Consider the following 27,539-nt stretch of genomic DNA (forward strand, 5'->3'; position numbering starts at 1 on the left):
AATACTTGAGGCTCATGACCTCAGCGGAAAGTAGTTATTTCAAGGCTGTAGGGGGAACGTTTTCTAGCCCATTGTTTCTGTAAAAATGATTATTAATCTCTTCCTGAAGCAAACAGCAGTGCAATAATATCACATTTAATATCATGAGCTCAGACCAATAGACTGAGAAACGGTTTCTTCCCAAGCGCCATCTCCATTCTAAACTCACACACACACACACGACCACCCGTACCTTGCAGAACAGCAACGTGATGTGTTTTTATATACCCTATTCAGTATTATTTTCCATTGCACTAACTATTCTCTTATTTATCTAATTTATGTATTTATCTGAATTATTGTTGTATTGAACTGGAGAGGGGAGCTCTCTAATGTCGTTGCACACTTGAGTACAATGACAATAAAGGGATTTCTGATTTCTGATTTCATCCACAACCTGTCCAGTTTATACCGGTGGAAGATGAAGGCCTACTAGTGCCACAGATGTTTCAGAATTTAGTTCTAGATTTAGTATTTTAAACTTTTGAATGCTTTGAGGTTTTTAGGTATCTAATACGACCAACATAATTGATTATAGTGCTGTGGTGGGTACCAAGCACATGCTTACAATATAGAAAATGTTCACTTTTCAAAAACCTTAATTGTTTAAAATTAAGCAAGGACAGTTGAGCAAAGGACAAACTTTGAGATTAATGTTGAACTGAAAGGGTTTCAGATTCAAATCGTAAGTGTTACCTTTGAAACTTTTAATGATCATGTTTCTCTGTCTCTGAATCTACTTGACGTCTTTGGGCATTTCCCGTTTGGTGTCGGACACCAACGGTACACAAATGAAGAGAGCATTCGATGAGGAAAAGGACATGACCTCAAACCCATTTGTTTAGAGTGACCGCCCAGACGGTGGCCGTCTTTTTGTTAAAATGCTCTAAGTCAGGGTCGTCTGCTTCACAGATTGCTCATGTTTTCACTTATTGACAAACATGATCATTTTAGTTCTTTTTGTTCTGGATTTATTGCCTTCAGAACTCTTCAGTACAGGTTGACCGAATGGAAATAAAGTTATCCTCATTAGGATGCCGGGAGAAGTGCACTGCAGCCAGATGACTTGGTGATGGTGAACACCTTGGACTGGTGGCCAGCCAATTGCGCAACATGTATATCGAAAAACAACCGTTGGTAGTCACATTAACACTTTAGGACAATTTAAAGTAGAGGTTCCCATGATGTTGATCGTGATCGACCAGTAACTCGCCAAGGGAATGTGGGTCAATTGCATGGCATTACCTGAAACGCTGTCAGCCCTCCAAGTTTATATCGCTAAACTGTCTGTCAATGGTCAGTGAGTGGATTAAATAAAAAAAAAAAAGTTGACACCAACCGAAAAGGTGTGGGCTCCCCTGATTTTAACGTCTTCAATGAACCCAACATGCATATTTTTGGAATGTGTCTGAGGAAGCTAGCATACCCACGCAAGTACTGGGAGGACACACAAATTTCATACATGAAGGCTGGCGCAACATTCCAAGTATGGAATATGACATGCTCATAATCGAGGCTTCTCGTCTGCCAACAGCTTCACACAGCATGCGCAAAAAAAGAGCTAATAGAACTCTGCTCCTCCTTAATGCTCAATGTCACTGTAACGGGAGCTATTTTTAGACTTTCCACCAATCTGATCGCCTTTATCGGATCAGCTGATATTTTGTCATCGGCTGTAATGTTATAATTCGCTGATCTGATCGATTGTGTGATGCGATTAGATCAGATCTTTGCACTTGTTACGTCCTACGTCCATCATTAATGTTAATATGACTATTTTATGTATTGCACATTTTCAGTGCCGCTACCTTGCAACTAAAAATATAAGAATGTTATACTCATTGATTTAATGAATTTGAATTGACCAGTGGCTGTACAAGGTAGAATGGCCACCTGAGATGGAAAAAAACGGGTGCATTTTTCTGCTTAATTTTTATTTCTAACAGTGTCAAAATATTTGTTTTGACCAAAACATCCATTATCCATTGCTCGCCTCGTCTGTGTGTATTTATAGGGATGGGTCAATGCAATAAGGAGCAAAATTGCAAACTAGCATATCAAATTATAACGGAATATGCGAAACTAGTTTCTTCCTGAGTCTCTTTGAAGTGCCCGTGAACTGCTCAGGGGCAATATTACAATTTGCAAAGGCACATCTCACTTCCTTGGTCCATGTCATGCTAATTTATACTTTTACTTTGATGTCTGCTATTACAAAACATGTGTCAGCATGTTTGTGAAAATATTGTATGTACAAGAACATTAACGACAGTAGTTAGAGTACAGTGCAATATTTCCTTTTAACAATTTAATTATTAAATAAAGCGGCGACATTAACTGGCTTCACAATGAACTTGCGGTTCAAATGTCTGTCTCACAATTCTGGGGTTTGAATTTACGACCTGTCCTGTATGGGATTTGTATGTTCTGCATGTTTTTGCGTGGCTTTCTCCTGGTACTCTGCTTCTTCCACCATTCCTAAATCATTTTCGGTTAATTGAAGACTGAAGCTGTTTATTGTTGCGATTTTGCGTGTGATTGGTTGTTTTGTAAGTGTGCTGCGATTGGCTGCTGACCAATTAAGGATGTACCGATACATCTCACCAAATGGCAGCTGCTACAGACTCCAGCTCACATGTGACCTCAACAGAACAAGCGGTGTTGAGGAAGGCAGCGGCCCCACAACATGCAAAATATTGTCCTGGCATGTTCTAGTCTGATTTTGTGAAAGAATTGTATCCAATAATACGCCGAGCTAAAGTCACAATACAGATTATTGTCCTTCAGTTTTTGCTGCCCTGTGAATTTTTCTTTTCTTTTCACTTATTTTTTGGGTAGAGAGACTTCTCCGCATGGACCGTGATGAGAGACGCAAGGAGGGCTATCGTCGTCAAGATTACATAAGTCTGGAAAAGATTCCAACCTGGAGAGAAGAAAACTACTGTAAGAGAATAACACAATTTTTCAACTTTCAAACGTGTCATATCGAGTAAATTACATGCGCCAGAATTCATCATCATATATTTTGGTGAGATGGTCATTTTTATTTTTCCCATTTAGCTGATAGAAAAGAAGATGGGAAGCTGTTGACAGGTGGAGGCGGTCTCAATGAGAAAGTATCTCTCTACAAAGGAGACATTACTGTCCTGGAGTTGGATGCCATTGTCAATGCTGGTAAGTACTTTGCCCTTTGACCTTAAGATACCGTCTTTGTCAACATGCTGTGGCTATCCTACTCTGTCAAAAAGCAGTCCATCTGTTTTCATGAACAAAGTGTGAATTTTGTCTAAATTGAGAGTTCTGAACTCAATTAACATACAACATGACCTGGCACCAAGAGGCTACAAGATGGTGGCAAAGAAATACTTGTATAGCTTTGACCTGGGCACAGCAAATCCAAAAAAAACTCCTGTGAATCGTCAAACGTGACAGGGATCACTACACTCTTGGGACTTTGGGATAAGCTAAAATGCACAATAACTGGTGCAATATGGTTTTTTCTTTCAACTTTCTGTTCTCGAATAACTAATCTAATTCACAACACTTGGTTAAATTGAAAAGTTAAAAGGTCCGATTATCACTAGGTTCATCCTGAAATTTCATCCCAAAGCCAAAATGTCCCTAAGATGTTGTGAATGTAAATGATTCTAGTTTTTTATTAATCAACACCTTTGGCGTGTGTCTGCGGTAGGATCTCTTCCTGTATCCTTAGCAGTCGGAATTTAGGTAATGGCAGAATCTGAAAAAGGCTGTTCTTATTTATTTACCGTATTTATTATTTATTCTGTGCAGTACATATTGTTATGCAATGTTCTAAAGTTTGTTTTGCACAACCTACATGGTGCGTCAGACTTGCCACTCATGTGGGTTTTTTATTTATTTTTTTTTATAAACTTGTTGCTATGTAACAGCATTTCGTATCTGCTTTTACATTCTGTATTCCAGGAGGCAAAATCACGGGCCGCACACGGCCCAATTTGACGTCAAGTGAGCCCGACTGAAATCCTAGCGCTTTTTAAAAGAAAAATAACAATAAGTTGGTGTTTTCCCCTTTCGTAAATATTATTAAACGATCCAATTTGCAAACCGCTTATCCTTTTACAAAATTTAAGGGCCTCAGGTGTGTAATTTCGTTTAGTTTGTCATCTACGAGTGTTCATAACGTTTTTCTGTATCCACTTTACAAGACAAAAAAGTGATCACCTGCCCGAAATGTTCAAGCTTATTACATTAAACTTTGCATGGATGCATTTTATAACGGATCGAATTTCACTAATCCAAATTTCTTTCAGTGAAGCTCTTGCTGAACATTTTCACACTATTCCCAAAGCAAGGATTCCTTTCAAGCAGTGGCTGCTAAAAGCACCCAAATTCAGTGGCGTTGTCTTTCATGTAGTCGAGCGTAGAGATGGTTGATCAACAAGCTTTGCAATTAATGCACGTACGATGGCTCGCTGTCAGACGTAAGCACGGCAAAATAACAACAATGAACTTGGTTGTCTGCTCAACCAACCCAACCCCAAAAACACACACACGCGCACACATGCAGACACCCTCTTCCATATCTGTCACCTGCACTTTTGCATTTCTCATGCAAACACTTCAGGACTCGATTCACATTCATCGCCTCGCAGGCAGTCAGAAATGAATAAAAAAACAAAACAAAACGCATAATTGTAGTGTCACGACAGAATTTTGTTCACTTTCAAATCCATCTTGCGGGCAGAATTGAACCCCCCTAATGAGCTGGTTTCAGCCTGCGGGCCGAATGGTTGACGTCCCCGCTGTAATCGTTGCTTAACCTCCTTACTCACTGTTTGCCAACATATCGTCACACACACGCCCGCACACGTTAAGTAGTGTGTATGTTGTGTGAAATTAGTGTATAATGTATGCGGAATTAATAGATGAGGATAGCAGAGGATGCTAATGAGTTGAATCTTTTATGTAAATAGCCAGCCTGAAGATTTGGTGAATCATCGTCATCTGTGTTGTGTACATTTTAATAAGCCCCTGACAAGTGCTTGAATGCCGGTTTTCTTCTTTCGGAATTGCTGCTGCTGTTTATGGTGAAAATTATATTAAAAATAATTTGAAATCGAAATTACTGTTCAACATGATGGACTTTGCTTTGTGGAAAGTACATCGACTGACATTTTTGTCCCAGTGTCGTGTCACTGGTTGACAGCAATGAATAAAAGTATTTGTTCATTTATAAAATGTGCCATAAAACCTCCAACCAAAAACTGTATCGCTCAGGAAGAAATGATTTGATATGGACACAAGCACAAAAGCAAGTTTTTAAGTGCTCATTTAGATGGTCTTGTACCTTCAGTCATGAGCACCGTTTTATCTTTCATGACGATTTTATTTTTTTTTATATCCCTTTTTGAATTAAATTGGTGCCATCATTGTGCATGTTGTTGCTTCACAAGAAGGTCAACCCTGCATGGTTGGAGATGAAATGTCTGTTCTCAACGGCTGTATCTCCGTATTTTCTAAGCTGTGCTTCTAATATATACAAGTCGGACCGATATGGTGTGTGTTTCGGAGGCCGCGGCGTATTAAAGTTCTTTAGTCCAAACAACAGTGGAAAATGAATTGCGAAGGTTAATAATTTTATGAGTCCTTGTGGTTACGGTGGATGCCGACAGCTTTTAGAGGGTGTCAGTTTTCTTTATGTCCGCTGTTAAAGTTTAATTATTGGAGCCATTGAGTTTTTAATGCTCCCTTAATTCTGTTTGGCTGGTGGCGCTTCTAAAGCCGTTGACATGTTGGAAGTCAGAAGACGATGTCAGGCTGCGGTGACTGTGGTCACTCTATGGACTGACTACGGCGTCTAAACGAGACCCTTAAAAAAATAAATAAATAATAAAATTCGGCCCCCCCCTCCCATCACTGCTCTGAACCCGCTGTCGTTACTGTTGCTTCTTCAAGCGTTATGGCAAAGACTGCGACAACCCTCATTGAAAGTGCAAATGGCTCTCCAGCTAAGCTCTTTTCACTTTGAATTTCTTCAACCTTGGCTGCTTTGAGGCAGCTTTGGTGAAATAGTTGTTAGCCAATCTTTGTCACAGTCAGGAGATCGAGGTTTGTTGTTGGAACGTCACTGATTGGAGTTTGGATGTCTGCCATGTTTTTTTTGTTTTTTTTTGTTAATACTCAGTTTTTCCTTCTACCAAATTTCCACATGCCTTCAAAAAATCTATTACATTAATTTAAGAGTCTGACTTGGCTGTGAATATGTTATTTTTTTTTTTTTTTGGTGCTGTATTCTTGTCCCGTTTGATTAATTGGCCACTCGTTGTTGTTGTGCTCAACCTGTTTCTGGAATAGTCCAAAGTCATTTGTGTCCCTAATGGGACAAATTGTATAGGAAATGTATGGATTCATGTCTGGTTTTATGACACATTTGTATTCGAGCTGAACATTCACTTGGTGATGGATTTACTGCTTAACACTTTCTGACATCAAAGGCAGTGTTTCAGTGGCTCTGTCTCTGCAGATTCGCACAAAAATCCAAAACTCATGAGTTATACATGGCCCAAGATAAACAACACCCCCTGCCCCCCCCCCCCCACACACACACATACACACAAAGACATATTTGTGATTGTTACACTGTCACACAACGTAGGAAGGTCAAGGCTGCTGCCTTCACCAAACTTGCTGCTCTGTTGAACAGTGAAATGACGCCAGTGGAGTGCAACACTGGGTCCTGTTTTAGGTCCAGTTAATGGCATCAGTGCCGAGAGATCACGATCACAGATGCAGCGTCCACAAGGGTTTCCCCCGCAATCTGCTTAGAAATGTGATCTTGGGTCACACAACAGTTTGGTGTGTTTTCCGCTTTGAGCATTCAGCCATATATTATCTCCATAATGGCCAGACCAAGTTAAACGGTGCCATGCAAATGTATTTTTCAGTTCTCATGCACAAGTTGTGCTGAGATCAAACCAAAGCATATTGAAACTGCCAAAGAGCTGCTTCAGCTGTATGATGAGGGAATACAAATGCATTCCACAGTAAAATGAAATGTTGTCCCACTGGCGGCAAGTTTTTTTTTTTTTTTTTTTTTTTCCTCCTTAATTGTTTGCACACTATGTAAAGTCCGCCTTCTGCTATGTTTTGTAATATTTGCGTCAAGTGTGTTGTTGTTCCTTGCAGTCTGATACTTTCCCTTTCTTTGTCTTTTTCTTGGATTCATATAGTCTTCTTAGTTTGTTTGCTGTTGGGATGGACACAGGTAAGGAGAAGCTGAAAAAAGGAAACTACTTTCGGAGATGCTGAAGTAAACAGCCAATTTTGAAATGCAATACCATACATTTTTATTTACATTTCTTTCTTCTCTCCTTTTCTTTTTTTATTAATAGTACACGTACATGCAGTATCATAGATGGTAAGAGAGTGCTCGTTGGATTTTAATGTGGGCATCTGTGACCACTGATTTTAAATGTTTTATCTACTGCAGCCAGAAAAAGATATTGTATTGTCTAAACTGGCACTACATTTTAGGTGTGGTCACATTTCACATCAAATCGTCACTGAATTTGAGGAGCATGTGTTAAGGATATGTATGTATTTTTTTTTTTTTTGCCCTCGGCGTTTCCATCCCTGCAAATGTGGGCAGCAGCAGTGTGGCTTATATCGATGCGCTCTCAACATGCCTCTAGGGGGCACTGTGGTCCCACCTATTGCCGACGTATCCAGTGGGAGCTCTGGTTTGTCAAGGGGTGGCTGAGATGCTTCTTAGCCTCAACTGTATCAATCCTCCTTTTCTGCTTCCCCTCGGGTGTGCCTTTTAGTGTTAAGTGTTTTAGTAGATGAATAGAAAATTCAAGAAATCTTGTAGATTTGCCAGCACCTGTTTTATGTTCAGCAGTCTAACAAATACCCAATATTGAACTGTTGCATTTTTAATTCAAATGAGCTGAGCAACACCACCAATTTTTGCTCATCGCAGCTCCGCATAACAAATGACACCCTGGAAAGCGCCCCCCCCAACATACCGTTACAAAGATTGCATTTTTCTCCGTAATGAATATATATGGAGGGACCCTATCAATCATTTTTCTGAACCGCATATCCTCAAGGGTGTAACGGGCGTTCTGGAGGTCTTTGTGCGGTAGGCCACGTAGACCCTGAACTGGTCTTCAGCCAATCGCAGGGCACACACACACACACACACACACACACACACACGCCCACACACACACACCCCCACATACATTCATTGACAATTTGGTGAAATTATTGAAGAAGCAAGGTGAAGGAAAAGGCTTTGATAAATTTCTCATGGCCTGTGTAAGGTTGTCAGCATCAATCTACTGTGTGTGAAATTGTGATATTTACAGCATTGTTTTTTTTTTTTTCCAATAAGTCACTGAGAATTGAAGCAAGTGTATTTCAAGGCAGCATATGAATTTCTTTGGGCTGTGAAATTGGCAAAAAAACATGCAAATTAAGAAAATCAACAAATGCCTCAAATTGTTCATGCTTACCGTTTTAAAATTAGGCTGAATCGGTGAACACAGCAACGCTTATCGTGCCCATCAATTTCTTTTCCATCCTAAACATTAATGTGAGTAGATCCGGTGATGAATCCAAATGACTTATGATGTTTCAGTTATTGAGACCAAAATGAATTTATCTTCAATTTCCTGTGCCACTGTACAGTATTCTGTTTGTGTTTTTGTGAGTTCCTGCTGCAGCGAGGCAATATGTCCACGGTGAAGTGACCTTTTAATTGAACATTCTCTGTCTATTAATGAAAAAGTGCAGTGAAAGCCAATAATCAGCATCTGCTCTCCAGGTCATATTGGCTGCACAGTTGTTGTCCTCGTGGATGCTAAGCAGTGAGTGGGCATCCTGATGAAATGGATTTTCTTCTGTTGACACAAGCGATTGTGTGGTTACTGTAGGGCTTAGGGAATGTGGAGTCATTATAGATAAAGTGCTTCCTTCTGTGGAATGAGAAACACGTCAATGTTCTCCTGCCTGTGATGAACGGTACCATGCCTGAGAGAGGTTCAGAAGATATGACTCTATTAAGCTTGATTGACTTAATTCTGAGTGATCTTCCAGCTAAGTCGCTACTTTTATATTCCTATCCTGTGACAAAAGGAACCATATCATTGAATCTTCTATTTCCTTTAAGCAGGTAAACGTGGTCTTCAAAGTATTGCTGAGGTGACTCTGCCTTTCATGCTAAGAATATACAGATGTTGGGCTGCTGGGCGGGAGTTAGAGTAGGGATGCTTATGGCAAGCTCTGAGTTGTGCCTCGATTAAATTTGAACCGCCTATTTCAAGCCTTGCTTTGGTTCAAAAAGACAATTGTGTGTTTTGGTATTTTGTCCATATTTAAAATGTCATTTTTGTCACTCATCTGGTTAGAAGGCGCGTGGGCCCTCCACTTGTGCTGATGGGAAAATTGCGTCCCTCTTTTGCCCATCCCTGATTTACAGTGTAGAGAACCCCTCAGACAACCAAACCGATTTTAGATTATCTGCATAAAACGTCACAACCGGGAATTTTCATTAAGTGTAGAAGAGTTTGAAAAATGCAGTCGTTAATGCCGCAGGGTTCAAAGGTTTCCTGAGAGAGTAAAGACAAGCTGATGATTTGTTGTCATGTACACACGGAGAGCAGTGAGACTTGACTTGGAGGTTGTGCAACCTCCAACAAGCTGCATTTGTTTAACCTCACTCAGCTGTGGCACTATAATGGGATGATGGCTTCTGCCATTAGCATGATGAAACGGACAAATAAGTGACTTAAGAGAAACCCACTCAACTCAGGGGTTGCAATTTGGTTGGCCTTTGATGCCTCAGCTGGCCATGGAAACAATTTAATCTCTCTAATAGAATCTCGGTCCCCATCCATGAGCAAACAAAGCAGATTAACTTTTCCAATAAGTCCAAGACTACACAGCCTTTGTGATGGATCAGAATTCCCAATAGCGTGGGTGATGTTTGAATATTGTTTTGGAGGGGGAAAAAAAAAGTATAAAGCATATTACCTGCACATAGATGCGGAATTTGAAAGTCAATGAAATGAAGCGCTGCAGGTTGACGACTTTGATGGAGTGGCCCATTTGGTCAATGCCGAAATCTCTGCGGTGAACCTCCGATCTTGTACCGCTCAGTCGTGGTAGAATCCAATCAGCCACTTCCAATTCGGTCATCACCACCTAATTCCCAAGCGCGAGTGTCAATTAAAAAGCCCAACAAATTGTTCAACTAAATGCAGAAAAATATAAATCTCAGTCAAAATGGCTGGCTCAACATTTTTTTGCTTACACACTATGAAAAAGAACGCCAATCTCAAGCTCTGAGCAGCCTTGTTCCTGTTTTTTTTTTTTTGTAATCTTTACCTCTTGCGCCTATTGTGCTTTGTACTCTGTATGTCTTCAAGAATGTGAACAACAACACGAACATTTCTTGCGGCTAAATGTGCCTGAATTATCTTATCAAAATGTAGTTGTTTTTGTTGCCGCTGCTGATGTTGTTGGGCAATATCTGAAGTTACAATTCCTGTTTTTTTCTTTTTAATTGCGTTTGACTTTCATGCTCTCGCAAATAGTAGTAATAATAATGTTACGCACCAGTTCCTGCGTACTTGGTAAGTTCTTATTCTTGCGATTTGCAGGTCTACTTTTACATTTGAGTCTTCTTATTGTTAGTTCACGTTACTCTAACTTCTGTACATTTTTTAGAAACTCTTTCCGTTCATGTTCAGCAATGACTGTACTATAGGCTGTATCTAGGTCACTGCTTTATGTTCTGGATGATTGTGAAGCTAATTATATCTCAAGTGGCGAAATTCTGTTGTAAATTGTTGGTCGCTATGATTTTTATTTTCTTTTTTATGATATGAGCCCTGGAGATAGCATCCATCATTGTCTTCCTGCCTGAAGCAGGTGTCTTTGTAAGAGTATAATTTAGGGAAGTTGACTAAGGACTGTTATGATTGCCATCTGTTTTTTTTGTTATCGGCCAAAGACAATGCAGTGGCGGTTTTATTTATAGGGATCCTCTGAAAGCTTCCAGGTGAGGAAGAGAAGATGAAGAGCGAGAGATTGGAGGAAGTTATGACAGGCGGGGGACTTGGATGAGTGTGTTGTGTATCACCAGATGTAATTTCCCATGTTCCCCAGATAATCACGCAGTACATGTCTCCCCTCAAGCCGCTACAGTTACCCAGTGGCTGGCCAGTTTCGTTGATTCAAAAAAAAAATGCACCCGACTGCCGTTGCGATCTAGTCTTAGTTGCTTTCTTGTTTTATAGAAGACTCACAGGATTCACATACCGAGGGTGTATTTCATTTTTATGAGCCAGTTAATCACATGGCATCTCATCAAAATATCGACCATTTAAGAATTATAGATGCTTAATTTTGTTAAAGGGGAAGTCAAGGAAAACATTTTTTGCAAAATGGCCGCCCCCTGAGATGGATGAAAACGGGTTGATAATGTTGCCCAATTCATATTCTACAAATATAATAATTAAAATGCATCCAGAATACTGTCATATTGTAAAGAACGTTTTTGAGTTGACTTCCAGTGCATGGTCCTTTCAACAACTATGACAAATGTAATTTTGGCTGAATCGATCAGAACGTTTGAAGAACACAGTTCAGTGTGAACCATGTTGAAGATTCAAATTAAAATCTTGGTTGCTGTGCTGTGCGCAACACAATTGGCGGCTTTAAAAATGATTTACTGCAACAGATAGTCTCTTTCCGCCATTTATGACTGCACAGCAGTCCGCCACCCCTGTCAAGATGGCGGCGAGAGGCCAGCCAGTAGAAAATGAACACCTGATAGCGGAACTCCCTTGATATTGCTAAATGAGCAAACTGGCAGTTTATAGCTACCTCTCAGTGTAACTTGCATGTTTTATAGATGAGAAGAGTCTCACTCAGAGAATGGAAGCACCTCTCAGTATGACACACTAATAGCCTCTAAGTTAAATTAGACAGATGTTTATGGATGGTTCTCATTGCACATTTCCCCAACTTGCTTTCATGGCCCCAAAAGAATTCGCATCAATGTGGGAGAGAACCTTCAAGCTTTTATCTCATTAGCCGACATGTGGAAATTATTTCTATTTGTTAGTTCTGACATGTTTTCTTTTTTTTTAAATGAACATCACTACAAATTTATTCCTATGGTAATATTGGATAATGGATGTGTATGTAATATTGTCCTTTGGTGCAAAAAAAAAAGAGAAGCCCCATTTTCTTTATCCACCACCACGAGTTGATGCACCTAATGTGGTAAAATGCCAATGGTTAGAATGTTTTTTTCAAGACATGACATGCAATAAAGTGTGTAATAAATATTCTGTTCCAGCAATCCTGTATGTAAAGAATTTGGGTGAAAAATAACACAAATCAAAAGGGCGTAGTAAGATAACTAAATAACCAGTGCATAAAGTTGAATAACCCAGAAAATCATCAGCATCATTTTACCTAAATTGGGTTATTTTTGACCCAACTCTTTCTAGAGTGCATATTAAGATTATTTACAGACTTATTCTGTAATATAATACATTAATCTGAATAATTACCACCTGTATCAATGGTAGAGCGGAGCAAAATTTGAATTCTGCTTTGTGACAGGGCAAAAAGTTTGGAGCACACCTCAGTGTGAAGAAGGACGAGAGCTGACGTCCCCTCTTAAGTTCCTTGATTTAATAAAAAAAAAAAAAAAAAAAAAAAAAAAAAAGGGCCTTGGGCAATTAAGCAACTGTGCGGCCCAACCCTCCACGTCGTAACTCTATAGCCCTTTTCACATCATCCTTCAATTTCTCAACACCTCCATAGCAGTTAGCTTCTCAGGATTCTGACCTCGCAGTGCAGGTCACCACTCGGAGACAAAGAGGAAGATTCTTATCAGCGCCCTTTTCCCCTCCTCAACCACCTCCAGTGCGAGTCCCTCAAATGGTGAGCGATGACTTCTGAAACTCAATATCAGTGATATCATCAAGATGCTTCTTCACTGCTCTCAGCCTTGAGAGGGGTGTTGAGAAAAGAAGCGTTGGACACGTCCAACGGAGCGGGCCTCCAGCGAGTGTTGATCAGTTTGGTGCCATTAAGGATGGTGTAATACGAGCCAGAAAGTCAGGCCGCCAAAGACGGTGTGTGAGAGAGAAAGAGGCATACTTTTGAAAGGAGACGTAATTTGGTTTGCGCCACTAATTTAGCAGCTGGGAGCAATTAGAAGATGTTCTCTCCATCTGTCCATTATGTTTACCTTTAAAACCTTTTCGTGTAATGCTTGCAGTACAACTGCTGCTGTATCTACGCTAATGTCTTTACTTATAGTACATGTGGCTTTTGATCCTGTGACATCGAAACCATGCTATGTGGTTCCTGCCTTTCCATCTAACCTCGTCAATGATTCATAAAAATAGACTGGTGACAAAGTTAGGGATACTATATTTGGCTTTTCAATATTCCCAGCGGTGCAAAGTGTTCCCGCCGTATTTTGTTAGGCGCCGTTGCCATCTGCTGAGGTGCAAAGTGTTCCGCAGATAACGAGATGACATGCGGTTGATGAACTTATTTCTCGTCGCCCTGCTCGCCTCACCTGCGTGCTTGTTAATGGTCGTTATTTGACAAATTTTAGCAAAAAAGTCAACAGCAAAATTTCCCTCTTGATTACACAAATCGGTGTCAGAAACGTACGAACGTGTGTACACACTCAAATATCGAATAAATATATAAAATTGTTGGATGCTCATTTATCCCCAAATAAATGCCAGCACTGTTGGTCACAGGATATTAAATGCGAGTTTTTAGTGCTTGTTGTTGAACTGCAGTCTGTCTTTTCAGATTTCTGTATGAAGTCAATTCCCTGTGACATTTCACATTCAAGGCGCTTTGACATGTGCCGCCCGTTCCAAAAATAGAAGGATGGCTTTGTATTGGTGGCCGAGGAAATGAGTTATACAAAGTACAATAAATAAATAAATGCATTGTATGTATGGATACTTGAAATGTAAGCGAGTGACGTGTGACACTACAAAGAAGTATTCAGATTTACGTACGTCCGGTCTTTTCATTGCCCACAAATGTCTTGGAGTTTGATGAAATACTTCTTGGCATTATGACGTGCTTATGCTCTTTGTAACGGAGCATCGAATAAATGAAGTGCGACTGTAACTTTCAAAGCTGAGGGATTTATATTTGATACAAACAATGCATCAATAAATTATTCATTGTGAAAATATTGTTTTGGGATAACAAGCACAATGTTTACTTGGTCGCCATTGACTTCGTAATAAATGAAAGCGTCTGCAAAACATGTTGCATAAGATCCTTTTGCTCGCCGTCTGGTGCATAAATGTCAAGATTTGCTCCGAATTCTTGATTAGAAAGTTTTAGCAGGTTGACTGCCGCTGGTAAGGTTGATCTTTCAGAACATTGCAATGAGTTTTGAGACATATGGCCTTTTGTGAGGGAAAGACTCGCCTTCGACATGCCTGATTTGTTTCCCGGTTGAGTGCACTGGTTTGGTTTTCTTCTTGTCGCCAAATACACCTAGACAGTGGGAGACAGTCAGGGGCTAAGCTCTCCAAAACAGATGGTTGAAATCTCTTGAACTCCCGAGTTAAATACCCCTCTTTATTTTCCAAGGTACCCTAATTGGTATTGTGTTTACGAAAAGCTTGTGACATGCGGGTCAAACTTGGATTGCTTGGCTGTTTGTAAATGCGGTGCTCATTTAGGTTAAGCCGAGGAATCTGTTTCCACACACCCGCTGCCTCTTGCTGGCCACACACGGAGATTGAGAAGCTAAACAAAGCTTTGGTATTGCGACATCTTGTCGCTGCATTTAAATGCCGCCACTTGAATCGTTACATTTGGGAGAAACATTTTAGGTTGGTGAAGCTTGCGTAAGCGGAAGTCGCCGTGGGTGTCGATGGACTTTTGCACTGCCCGAGCTTAAAGAAAAGAAGCTCTTCGACAATGAGCGCTTCAGTGCCTCTCGTTGCACCTCCTTGTCACTCACACGGCCACGCAAGTGTGCGGACAGCTGGTCTTCGGCCGGCCTGTGAAAGCACTTGCAGTGATGCTTCACACGAGGATCAAAAGGAAATGGCGCCCAGGAATGATGTTGAATCATATTATGAAGGCTCTCAAACTTGTGCGGATGCTGATTTCCAGTGTGGCACTCGTAAAAGCCCGTTTGCGTATCGTGCGACGTGGTTGAACCAGACTGAACTGTAGTGTGCCGTGTGGGATTCAGCGACCTGTCGTCGTGCGCTTTGCCACTCGTTCTGCTGTTATTACAAAAAATGTCCAAATATTGTGTCGTGAGCTTTCAGAAGTGAACTATTTTTTTCCAGTTGTTGTTGCCGCCATTGTTATGCTGTAACAATACAGTGTATGTTGTGTTTTGCAATAGTACTTAACAATTTGAATTGTCCACATATGAAAAAGTGAAGTGTTTAGCTTGCGTCTTCTGCTGCGGTAACGCACAAGTGGAATGCAGTAAATGAATACGGCCGACACGTGCTGTCCCTTTTATTAAAATGCAGCGACAAGCTTCTAATTTGGCAATCATGCCATGTGGGCCAGTAAGGTGTGAGGTTTGACTAATAATCACTTTCAGCAACCTTGACCTTTTGCAATTCTTTTGTCCTTCCTGAATTCTTAAAATTCAACCTGATTTGTTAATCAGCGACAGAACATATTTTACTTACAACTCGCTCTTTGCTCTACATTCAAATCATTAGTGTGCGAAATCTGTTGAGCGCTAAAGGTTAGGGGAACAATAGTGGGAAGCCAGATGTATCCTTCTATTTTTGTGACAAAATCCGTTTCAAGATGGTGTCTTTGAGATGTTGGCCCTTGCGATGTGGCTGCAATTTTATCCAACCCGTAAGGTTACAAAAGCATTGGAGCTTTAAGTGCATATGCATGCCGTCGTCACAATAAGTCCGTCATTTTTCAGTCGTCTTCTGAGAGATGTTTCCCGAATGTCGTTATGCAAACGCTTCCACAGATGATCAAAGCAATCTCCGGAGAAACGTTTGGACGATATAGGAGACTCATCTGACAGGGTATATTCCGTTCCTCGTGTCCAATGTGGTCGTGATGCATGTCAGACGGGCGGCACTTGACTGAGAAAAGTAAAAGGTTGTCAGGAAAGCTCCCAGCCTGGTGAATTAAATAAACGGTTCATGAATCTTAAACAGCTTGTTGTTTTTCCGCCTGCAGTTTTAAAAGACCAAAAGGTTTAAAAAAAATAAATAAATCACGACAGGCTGATAGGAGGAATCTGAATATATTTGCATTCATTTTGCAACATTAATTTGTCTTCTCGTTTTGAAGTGCATCTTTGTTTCCTGTAACGCTTCAATTTGCCTTTATTCGCCGGGGAATCAAAGGCAATTGTCCATCTTTCCTTACTGTACATTCCAGTCTTGTACATGCTTTTAAAAAGGAACTGCCTCTACCTTTTTAACCACTCACAATCTCTTTTGTTCTCTTCTCGCCAGTTGTACGACTAACATGAATTGTAAATTTTTGTGCTGGCAGCGCCCTGTGGTGCGGCGGCTTCTTGAGCTCCAACCATCGAGCCCTTTTACAGGTTTAAGTGCCATCTCGATGCTAATAACGTGTGACGAGAATTAAATAATCCGGTATCACTTAAATGACGCAGAATACGCGATCAGGCCGGTCACGATGTCCAGACTAAATATAATATAATAACAAAAGCCCTTAGTCTCCGAATACTTTTCAGTGTAGTGACGCTAACCCAATGAAGATTGTGATGAATCCTAAAACATGTATCAGTCCATTTCCTTATCAGGTGCGCAATTGATTGTTTTTAGTGAAGATAATTGATTGGGAGAAGACATTTTTAACTCGCTCACATGCATTTTTAGCACATTAAAAACATTGTCTGTATAGTAATTGCAGGAACGCTTGTTCCATGGAGGAAACTTGCAGCCACTCAAATACTCGGGTCTGATCCGTTCAGTTTCAGTCAGCAGGAAGAAGCCTTACCCCATCCCCACTTTTTCTTATGAAAGGAACACCAAGTAGCAATTTGGGCTTTTTCTGTTCCAATAACTCAATATAACTTGCTGTCATTTTTTTCATACATTCTGTTATACAAAGAGTATCATTTCCCCACATGCAATTATACGTGCGCACACACCGTCCCCCAGCAGAATGAGGCCGTCACCACTGGCAGGGCTCTCTAGCACTTGCATAAGCCCGAAAAGCAGTCAGTACCTTTTCAGCCATGTGATGGTGGAGGGAGACGAAACACTCCCCCGTCAAGATAAACACCATAATCCAGGCACTGAGCTATGGGACAAAAAGTATGCCCACAGCTGCTCCGTGCCTCTCTTCGCAGGCGGCTTCAGACTGGAAGAGATTCCAACCCCTCTCCAGAGGATTGGTACCCAAGTGTAACTCAGAGAAGCCGGACTAGATCAAGATGGAACCTCTTGATGTAGCCCGGCAGCTCAAACGCTTTCACTGTCAGAAAGATGACAGTCCACAACGCTGGAGCTTGCTTCTTTAGCCCCGAGATGCCACCCAGCTCACGATGCCCCCCCGACCCCGTTTTCCACTCCCGCAGTTGGTGAGCTCATGGGCAGGGGAACACACATTGTCTTTTTGGCGTGTGTCTTGCCTGGTCCCATGGCTGCTGCCACCGGACGCTTGCCGTTGAGAACTATCGCCAGGATTGGCTCCTAGGTTGGCTCCAGATGGCCCGGGTGACCTCTGTCCGAGCAACTTAAATGAGGTCCAAATATTTTCTTCTTCAAAGCCGTGCTTTGTCTTGTCCCTCACCTGTGACCCATTTGCACTTGCTGACCCTACCTTGGTGAGATAGCCCTGACGATATAGTTTAGAGCAGTGGTGTCAAACATGCGGCCCGCGGGCCGGATCAAAATGGATTCAATCACATATTTTGATTTAGACTTTTCCTGCCACTGGGTATTTGAGCTTCATTGTATTTATTGATTGTTAGTTCATAGTATTCTGTGTTCTATACAAAATGTGTATTTTATGAAAACATCCATCCATCCATCATCTGTACCGCTTCCCTCACGCGGGTCGCGGGGGGTGCTGGAGCCTATCCCAGCTATCTTCGGGCAGTAGGCGGGGGACACCTTGAACTGGTTGCCAGCCAATTGCAGGGCACACAGAGACGAACAACCATCCGCACTCACACTCATACCTAGGGGCAATTTCGAGTGTTCAATCGGCCTGCCGTGCATGTTTTTGGAATGTGGGAGGAAACCGGAGTACCCGGAGGAAACCCACGCAAGCACGGGGAGAACATGCAAACTCCACACAGGATGGCCGGAGCCGGGATCGAACCCACGCCCGATGCTGTCTCTCACTGTGAGGCCATCGTGCTAACCAGTCGGCCACCGTGCCGCCCCTTTATGAAAACATTTCAAATATATTATGTTACATTATATGTTGCAATATATTTACAGTTGGCAAGTAGTGCTAATTTGCATATTGACAGCGATGGCTTTTTCGTTATAGAACATCATTTTTCTGGTCCGACCCACTTGGTAATCAATTTTCCTGCATGTTGGCCCCTGAGCTAAAATGAGTTTGACACCCCTGCTTTAACGCATCATTGGGACACACAATTGCCTTCACCGTGGTCAAGTCAAGACACAAGAAGTTAATGCGCATCTCATTTTTCACCATTTTGCTAAGGTGACATTAACAAAATATATGTAATTGCTTTTTGGGAGAAGGCTTCAGGTTGGGGGCACAATTCAAATGTCACACTTGAACAATGTTTTCAAATCCTTCTATTATTCATGAGCCCAATTTCATGAAGTATTTCATGTGGATATCGTGCGAGTTCGGTTGGAGCTGAACTGTGTGGCTTTCCTGTAGTGCCGCTATCCGTTATCTGGTACTTTCTGTCACAGATGGACAAGTCAGGCTTTTGGGGTTAGAATGAGGGCTATTGAAATTTGAGTTGGCTTGATAAGGATTTGAGTTTCACATGTTGTATGAAGATTAAAGAAACACCAACAATGAAAAGGACTTTTGTTATACCTGCCTAGTGTGTTTTCATACGTTTTAACATATGGACGCTAATAATTCTTCTCTTCTACTTTTACTATGACCAACTGTTGGTCTGGTGAATGGATAGTGTTGTGTTGAGTCCCCTGTACAATGAGTTCCGATTCTGATATGCATTGGGCCTCAACATAGTTTGTCAGGTCAGGAAAGTTGACAGGGGTCCCCGACTTCGCAAGGGATGGTTATACAGGAATGGGTCCCAGTTGAGACGAAATGGTGCCGAGGAGCAACGTATGGCGAGTCCACACCTGTTCTGGATGGCCATGTAAGGGCAAGTAGGATGAGAATGCAGATGCAACAAGAGAGAACTGGACATTTATCTCTTTCGTTAGCCTTCCCTAAAAGAAGGGAAGGCATCATCAATCCAGCCTTGCTTGGCGACCTGTCCGGAGGGAAACTGAGCCTGAGCCGCACATCAACAACAACATTTACCACACCTGTTTGATCTACTCCCAATTTTTTGCTGGGTCGTACAGACAAAATGTTCAGGAATCTCTCTTCATTGTTATCGTATCCAGTACGTATCCTTATTGCATATAGCAGCTTCAAAACATTTTCGGCCAATTGCTCTTTCCAGTCAAACCGATTCGCTCAATTGCAATTTTTTGCGATACGAGCGCCTTCCAAATGCTTTTATCCGATGGGTTGTCATGGAAATATTTCTGGCTTCTTTCTCTTTGTTATAATGAGTCAGTTTGAATTATCTTTTGATGACTCTCCACCCACAATTTTTTTTACAAAAACACCTTCTTCTTTTGTTCTTCAATGTTGACATTTCCAAACGGATCTCATACAACCTTAAAATGTCGTCCTGCTCACGCTAAAGGAATAAATACATACTTTCCGTTTTCCGGCTCGGTTCTCATAATGTTCTGTTTGGATATCATTCCATTCCTTTTATTTGGATGTATTTTGTTATATTCTCAACAGTTTTAACACATCCCGTAAAAGAGAATCAACTTGCTTTTCTGCCAACATGGAATATCCTGTCTGCTTTAGTTTAAGTAAGCCTGCTTGTGAAGCCGATCCGTCCATGCCGCTTTTGGTTTCGGCGCTTTGCTTGCTGAGAAATGTAAATCAGCAGTAATGGATAAGGAGCCATAAAAGCACCTGCACATGTAATGTTAATGCTCGGCTTCACATAAGCGTGCATCTGAAAGGGTGAGTCCGAAGGCCATGAATAAATCACATGCTTTTCAGCAAAAAGATCTTTTTTGCTTTTTACATTTGCTGGGCTTTTTATTGCAGGGAGGGCAGAGTTGTTTTGGTTGACGCAAACTCCCTCCTCCACGTACGCTCACCGTGTGTGGGTTGAGCTGCAACAAGTTACCCGTACGCTTCCCGTCTGACATGAAAATGTAACCGGATTTGCCCTCAAGATTCCGGAAGGGTTGCTGCCAAACACCGTCGTGCTATACAAGGATTGTATTTTTGATGCATTGAAATAATTCCTTTATTTTACAGTCGCTGCACAATTTGATTGCTGCAAAAAAATTGAACAAAACTCAATTAGCGATGCGAACAATGTGAATGGTGTTACGTCTAGTTTTTGATCATTATGCTATTTTAACTCGGTCCGTTTTGTGGAATAGCAATTTAGTAAACCAACAGAAATGTGAGTTTTACACCCTTCACTTAATTTTTAATCCATGTTTTGTTCTTTGTTGCTGTTTTTTTCCGACCCCTTGTGATGTTTGTTCACCTTCTGTTTTTAAATCTATTTTCCATTCATGTTTTGGCAACTGCTTGTCCGATCGGATCCTTTAAAGAATAGTCTTTTGAATCCCCGCCTTGAAGTCGATGAAACGTCACAATAGCAGTATGATGAATGTTCATTGAAAGAAAAGCGACCAGTTAAAGACACAAGTGCAAACAACAGTAACACAAGGACACTTTGTCTGTTCTTATTCAAATAACACCTTCATTTGTTTCTAAATTGAGACTTCTACGAATAAAAGTACGAGTTTGTTTCGGTCTTAAGAGAGCGGTGCAACTAATGTTCTATGATGTAGTATACAATTTTGTTCAATACGTAGTCTTGAACACCACATTTATTGACAGTCTGCAAAACCGTGGCCTGTACGTGATCAGATGGTCTGAGATTCACGTTGCTTTTACCTATCGGTTCTAAAAACCTTTTGCCTCCTCTTTAGTTGGCTGCTGTTTCCTGCAGACTTCATGTTAACTCAGCCTTTCTGTTGAACTGAACGCAATTTCTTCCTCCACTGCCTCTAAGAGAGGCATCATCAGAATCGAGTTCAATAAAGCCCTCGCATATCCCCCATTGGGCACATTTGAATGTGTGCTACTGTTGAAAACCTCCACTCTCGTTTTGGCGCTTGTGTTCCTGCTTCTTGCATTAGGCTAAACGACCGCTTCGACGCGTCCCGCCCCCGTTTGCTATTTTATTTGCCGCACCTACACTTATCTGATGGGAAGCACGCGTGTGCGTGTACATGCATATATTCCTGTGTTTCTTTTATAAGAATCCATCCAATAATTAGATTACAATGTCGACCGTAGCAGGAAGGAGACTGGCAAGCAACAGCAAAACAGGATGTCAAGCAACTCAGAAAAAGGCTTTCGCAGGTGCCACTTTTGAGCCACAATGTCTCACTGGCCACATGCCCGGGGAAAGCCTCATTAACGAGGCTTTGTTTGCCTCCAAATGACTCGCGTTGACGGCACCTTGATGAAAAGGAAGCAGGACACGAATCACAAATTTCAATCGCTTTGGTTATGGCTAAATACGTCTTTGCTATAGATGGCTACTATTTCTTTAGCTTCGGATTTCGATTCTCTCTGCAATGACTGGTTCTTGTTTGTTGGGCAGTTTTTTTTAAATCGTTGGCTGTAAGGATAAAAATGCATAATTTGACGAAATCACATTTGATAGAATTATGAGTGTGACGTCAGTGCTCACAATCGCTCCCACCGTGTCAGGATCCTTACTCTGCGATATCTATTGGTCTCAGCCTCGATTTGGCCCATTTGTCGATCTGCCGGCATCTGGGTGCAGGCAGGAGAAAACGGGAATCGGGCCATATGAGATTAAACTTAAATAGTTTATTTGATTGTTTCTCTTTTGCGGTTGAGCTTTTACAAAGGCTCTGGCCAGTTGAGTTCCGTTTGAATTAGCCTTAGCAGGAGGGAGAGAAGGGGCACTGAGAGGGGCCGCAGCTAATCCCAGGATATTGAGTTGGATTCCTAGGATGAGGCTGCGCTCCTTTGCTTTCCCGAGTGTGACCGCGGGGCTGGGGCACCCCCGTGGGCAGCGGGGTGAAGGAAGAGGGGTGGATTTGGACTTCTCTTTTTTTTTTCCTGCTAAGTCCCTATTGTAAGAAGACTTTTCACAGTTTAGGGGCACGGTATCTGGGATTCTCTGCCCACTGAAGTGAGTCTTTTTGCAAGGGGGTGGACAAGCAGCCAGTGTTGGCCTCTGAGGATTAGGCCCATTGGGATAATCAGGATCAGTTCACAGTGTCCTCGAAGGGGGTCTGAGTTTACGTCCAGCAGAGAAGGAGCGGGGGCGTCACTGCTCAGTGCCCAAGATGGCTTGTCCGCATCCCCCTCTCACCCTCAGCACACCTGCCTTTGCCCCTTCTCTTCCATGCGTAACATACTGCAAGAAAAAAAAAAGCTAAATCTGAACTGATTTTTAAAACAAAACTTGGCTCTGTGCTCATTAAATGATTATAATTCTTGAAAATAAAATATCTGATTCAACTATGATTAAAGTTTAGTCCCTTAAATAGTGTGTGAAGAGTGTGCAGTATAGTCAGGATGGCAGTTTTAGCGTACCGTAGTCACATCTGCTTTTCCTATTAGCCATACCATTCTCTTCATGTTTTGTGACAAACTTCACGTAAACAAAAGCCCAGGAAATGGGCGTAACTGAAAGGCAGTCACTGTGCATGCACAATAAAGAGACTTTGACGCAAACGGATACTCCGCCATTCCCTCTTTAATGTAACAAACACATTTCTGTTGTTGAAACCCGTAAATAGCGCTTCAGAAGCCTTCACCTTCCTCGAACTTTTCTGAGCTGGGAAACAGTCCGCAAACATATCTACAGTAAGATCCTCCACAAAGGCTGCTTGCTTTTTGCTGTTACTATGACGCCGAGTGCAAGTATGTGTTCAGCTGGGGAGCAACTTCAGCACGTGCGCGAACAGAACGGCTCACAGCACAAAGGGCAACAAATAAGGGCTTTCATATCTTCACTCGCCCTCTTTTTTGGGACAGTTGAGGGATTGAATGGAATTCGGTGTTTTTGTGTGCGAGCCGATGAACATAGGAAAAGCGGTGTTGGGTACGTTGTTGCTGTGAAAATGCTTCACATTGCAGATGCATTTGGTGGAGAACGTTTTAAACCGTCTGCCGCGTGTTGGTTGAATTTGTCGTAATATGATTTTTATTGCTCATAAAAGATACGTTGGGTAAAGCGCTGTTGACTATTCGACACTCATCACTCACAGCCTGAAAATGCAGCTGTCAAGTGACTGCCTCGTTTGCGTTATCATTCATATCGCTGTACGATCATTTCTTCCACAAATCATCTCACGGCACATATACGGACGGCCCTTTGACGTATTACAAACGTGGCAAAAAAAATTAAATAGGAAATAGGATCTTATGCCATAACTGTAATTTAATTCTGCCTTCCATAAGTCTACTCTAGTCGAATTTGTAATTGAATTATTTCTCACTTCAATTACATATTCTACTTTGAGTCATATTACTCTGCTACCCAGAAAGCATGAATTCCCTCCTCGGTCAAATTGCATTCTTTGCCCATTTTCAAATATCCATGTAATTTTTCTGAGACACTCGTTTGGAATATGATGCACATTTTCCCGTAAAAGTAACTTTTGCTTATTATTTTGTTTCGACTCGAATGTGATTCCCAGTTGCATTCCGACACTGCAGCTTTATGAAATGTATTCCGGAGCTCACTGGACTTCCTTGGTGAACTAAACGATGCAAGAGCCTGCTTTGCCGATCTCTCGGCTTTGAGATGCGACAATTGATCACCAATTCAACTGGTCACTGATGAAAATTGAATTTCTATCACACAATGTCGATGAGATGGCCATCCAGATTAATAAGATGCTTTCGGAGACGCTCTGTGAATTTGATTATCTCCAGACGGCCGTGGAGACGAAGAGCAGCCAGTCAGACACTTATGTGAAAGTACTTGATGAAAACTCTGCTTGAAAGCTAATTGGCAAATGTTAGTCTGGGTGCATGCTTCTCAGCTTTGACTGGACGTAGCCTTTGAACACCTTCACTCTTGCCTGCCCGCTAACATGTGCGCATACACACTGCAACACACTAGAATGGGTTTGGAAATATATATTTTTTTTGTAGTCATAATTTCAACATTTTACATGACCAATCTTTTTTGCTAAACAACCACATGATTGAAATGGCAGAAAAAATGTCATTTAATACTTTTACCCGAACAATGTGGGAATGGTTGTTTATCTTCATATGGCCAGCGATTGGTGGATGTTTCCATCGTGAAATGGGATATTATCTTACTACCCTCGAGCTCATGATTAGGGGAGGAGGGCAGCCTAAACCTCAAACACATTTTAAGGTGTTGAAGTGTTTTGGTAATTTTCCCTTGTAATGTGTAATGGCAGCAATCACCAGTGGCATGCGGCTGAACACGTGCGCTAAATACATCACTCAACCTCTCCTGAAAAGTAAATTGGTTTGCGGCAACGTTTGTAATCTTGCTGTTAATTATCGCTTCATAATGTGTGATGTCTGATACAACGTGAATATATGCAGAACTTCAAGAGAAGAATATATTAAAATAGCGGTTACATGTATTTTTTTAAACTATGAAACTGTTTTTTGTCATTTGCATTATGAGAATTGAAGACTTTAAAAGTAAACCAAAAACTAGCAAAATACATTTCCAGAATCAGCACAGTTGAAATGCTTTTTAACTATTAACTTAGTGCCATTTAAAATGATATTGCATCGGATTCTGTCAAGGAGGGAAAAAAACCTTTCACTGCACGCGTATGTTCATGGAATTGTTTCCATGAATGCATTTGTGTTTATTGTGCATCGTCCTTTTGCTACGTGAGAATTGCTGGCTTGCATCATCATGAGATTTGCGACAGGGCGCTGGTTTCTTCCTACACATTTTGGAACGCGACAGCAACACTCATATCATTTCTGTCACTTCTTATCTCAAAAACTGTTGCAATTTGGAGCACAATCTTTATTTTTTTGCACACCAAACAGCAGTGTGAAAGTGTTTGCCCCCCTTTTTTTTTTTTTTTTTTTTGCATGTTTGTCACGGTTAAATGTTTCCCATTATCAAACACATTTACATACTTGTCAAAGACAACATCAGTAAACACAAAATGTAATGTTGAAATGGTTATTATTTGTCAGCGAGGATAAAATCCAAACCTCCACGGCCTTGTGTGGAAAAAGTGATTGCCTCCTCAAGCTAATAACTGGTCGGCCTCCTCAGCAGCAACAATCAAGTTTAAGTGTTAGCGATAACTTGCAATGAGTCTCTTGCAGCCTTGTGAATGAATTTTGGCCCTCTCATCTTTACAAAATTGTTGTATTTCAGCCACAATGGAAGCATTTCAATCGGAAATGGCCTTTTAAAGTTTATGCCGTCGCTTTTCAATCAGATTCAAACCTGTACTTTGACTAGGCCACTCCAAAACCTTCAATTTGGTTATTGTAAACATATGATATTTTCGATCGATGTAAAACTCAAATCTACATAACCTCTGGTGCGCGGATCATTTAAAAAACGTAAAAGCTCAATGCTGCGATTTGGAAAGTTTTTACTCTGTGTAGTTTTCTCAAGTCAGTTTTAAAAATGACTTGGCGAGTGAATACTAATTGTATTAAATGGATATGTCAAAGTCATTGGATACATAGAAGAACTTTGACTCTCAAGGCCTCATGGCATTTTTGCAACCCAAAATAGACTCAAATAATTCATGACAGCCACTGCGAGAAGAATCCGAATACAGAACAAGAGATGGCTGTTGTGCACATTTTAGATGGCCTTCTTGGAAATAAGTTTCTGGAAGGACTGGGACTGAACCGAGCACTTTTACCTCACTCTGTTTTTCAAAACAAAGTCACATGGTTCTTTGCCTGTGGCTCTGTGCTCACCCCTCCCCCCGTCTATGTAACCCCGCCCCCACGCCTCCTGTTTGATTTCTCGCAGTCAGGCTGTTTCTCGCTCCTCTCCTGCATCAGTCTGGCTTAGACAAATTACCTTTAATTTGGATTTTTACTCTCCCGCAGTGTTGTGCACCTTCTGAATTTGTTCATTGTCGATTTTAAAAGGGCATCACCCAATAAAGTCGCCGAACAACCCGTGTTAATATCAGCGGTTTATGGTGTGTGGCATGGTGTCGGCATAGCGTTTACGACGCGATAATCATTTGGCTGTGCCATGTGACTGTCGTTTTGGAGGCTGAGAGCTATGACAACCAAAATGATTTCCAATACGCAAACCACAGCATCCATTCTTATACTAATGCAATTCGGGTATTGCCACCTTTATTTGGGCACACATAAATGCTGAATGTCATTCACACAAATTCATGAGAATTAATAATATACAGAGCTGGCCACTTGACCCTTTTTTGCCGGTCAGTATGAGTGTGAGTGCGGATGGTTGTTCGTCTCTGTGTGCCCTGCAATTGGCTGGCAACCAGTTCAAGGTGTCCCCCGCCTACTGCCCGAAGATAGCTGGGATAGGCTCCAGCACCCCCCGCGACCCTTGTGAGGACAAGCGGTACAGATGATGGATGGATGGATGGACCGCGCTGTTAACATGTTGAATATTCCTATCTCGATATCGACACAATAATGATGCGTATATCGCCCAGCTCGACATGCTAGGATGAAATACCAGCTGGTCGTATGAAAGAGCCACAAGGCACATGCCTTGGTACAAAAGTGGCAATTGCTCTGGAGTTCCTTGTCTCTCATCTCATGGCAACTGAGTGAAGAGTCTTGCTCCTTTTCAGCCTCTGCGATCTGCTTCAAAACGTGCTAATTACTGCTCCTTACATGAAGGACCTCAAATGAAGCGCGTTGTCTTGCTCAGTATCCAACCAGTACGATGAGTGACGCTGAATAGCAGTCCCTCCCGTGCTTATCACTTGCTCTCCAATATTCCTGCATTTTAGTGTGTGAATGGTGAGCGGCGTTATGCCCCTTAGCATTCAAACACAAATATGCATTATTGGTGCCTAATCTGCCCACAAATGCACTGATTTCATTAAAGCTTTGCGACCGTTTTATACATAATGAAGTCAGGCTTCCAATATATAATAGCTAATAGATCCAACGGTATATTTCATCTTTCTTGTGACGTGCACGCTCCCATGAACATTCCCAAAAATGAGTCT

General features: G+C 41.5%; 1 protein-coding gene across 6 annotated transcripts in view; it reads left to right on the forward strand.

Moving 5' to 3' along the window:
• Window positions 1-27,539, forward strand: part of macrod2 (mono-ADP ribosylhydrolase 2) — a 288,212-nt gene that overhangs the window by 1,246 nt on the left and 259,427 nt on the right. For all 6 annotated transcript variants that reach the window (XM_088304534.1, XM_088304538.1, XM_088304536.1 and 3 more), the window contains exons 2-3: window positions 2,878-2,982; window positions 3,100-3,213. In XM_088304534.1, coding sequence (XP_088160660.1) covers window positions 2,878-2,982; window positions 3,100-3,213 — 219 coding nt within the window. The remainder of the gene's footprint in view (window positions 1-2,877; window positions 2,983-3,099; window positions 3,214-27,539) is intronic.

The sequence above is a fragment of the Idiotropiscis lumnitzeri genome, chromosome 9, assembly GCF_059441095.1.
Source record: "Idiotropiscis lumnitzeri isolate Australia: NSW breed Sydney's pygmy pipehorse chromosome 9, RoL_Ilum_1.0, whole genome shotgun sequence".
In the NCBI taxonomy this organism is placed as follows: domain Eukaryota; kingdom Metazoa; phylum Chordata; class Actinopteri; order Syngnathiformes; family Syngnathidae; genus Idiotropiscis; species Idiotropiscis lumnitzeri.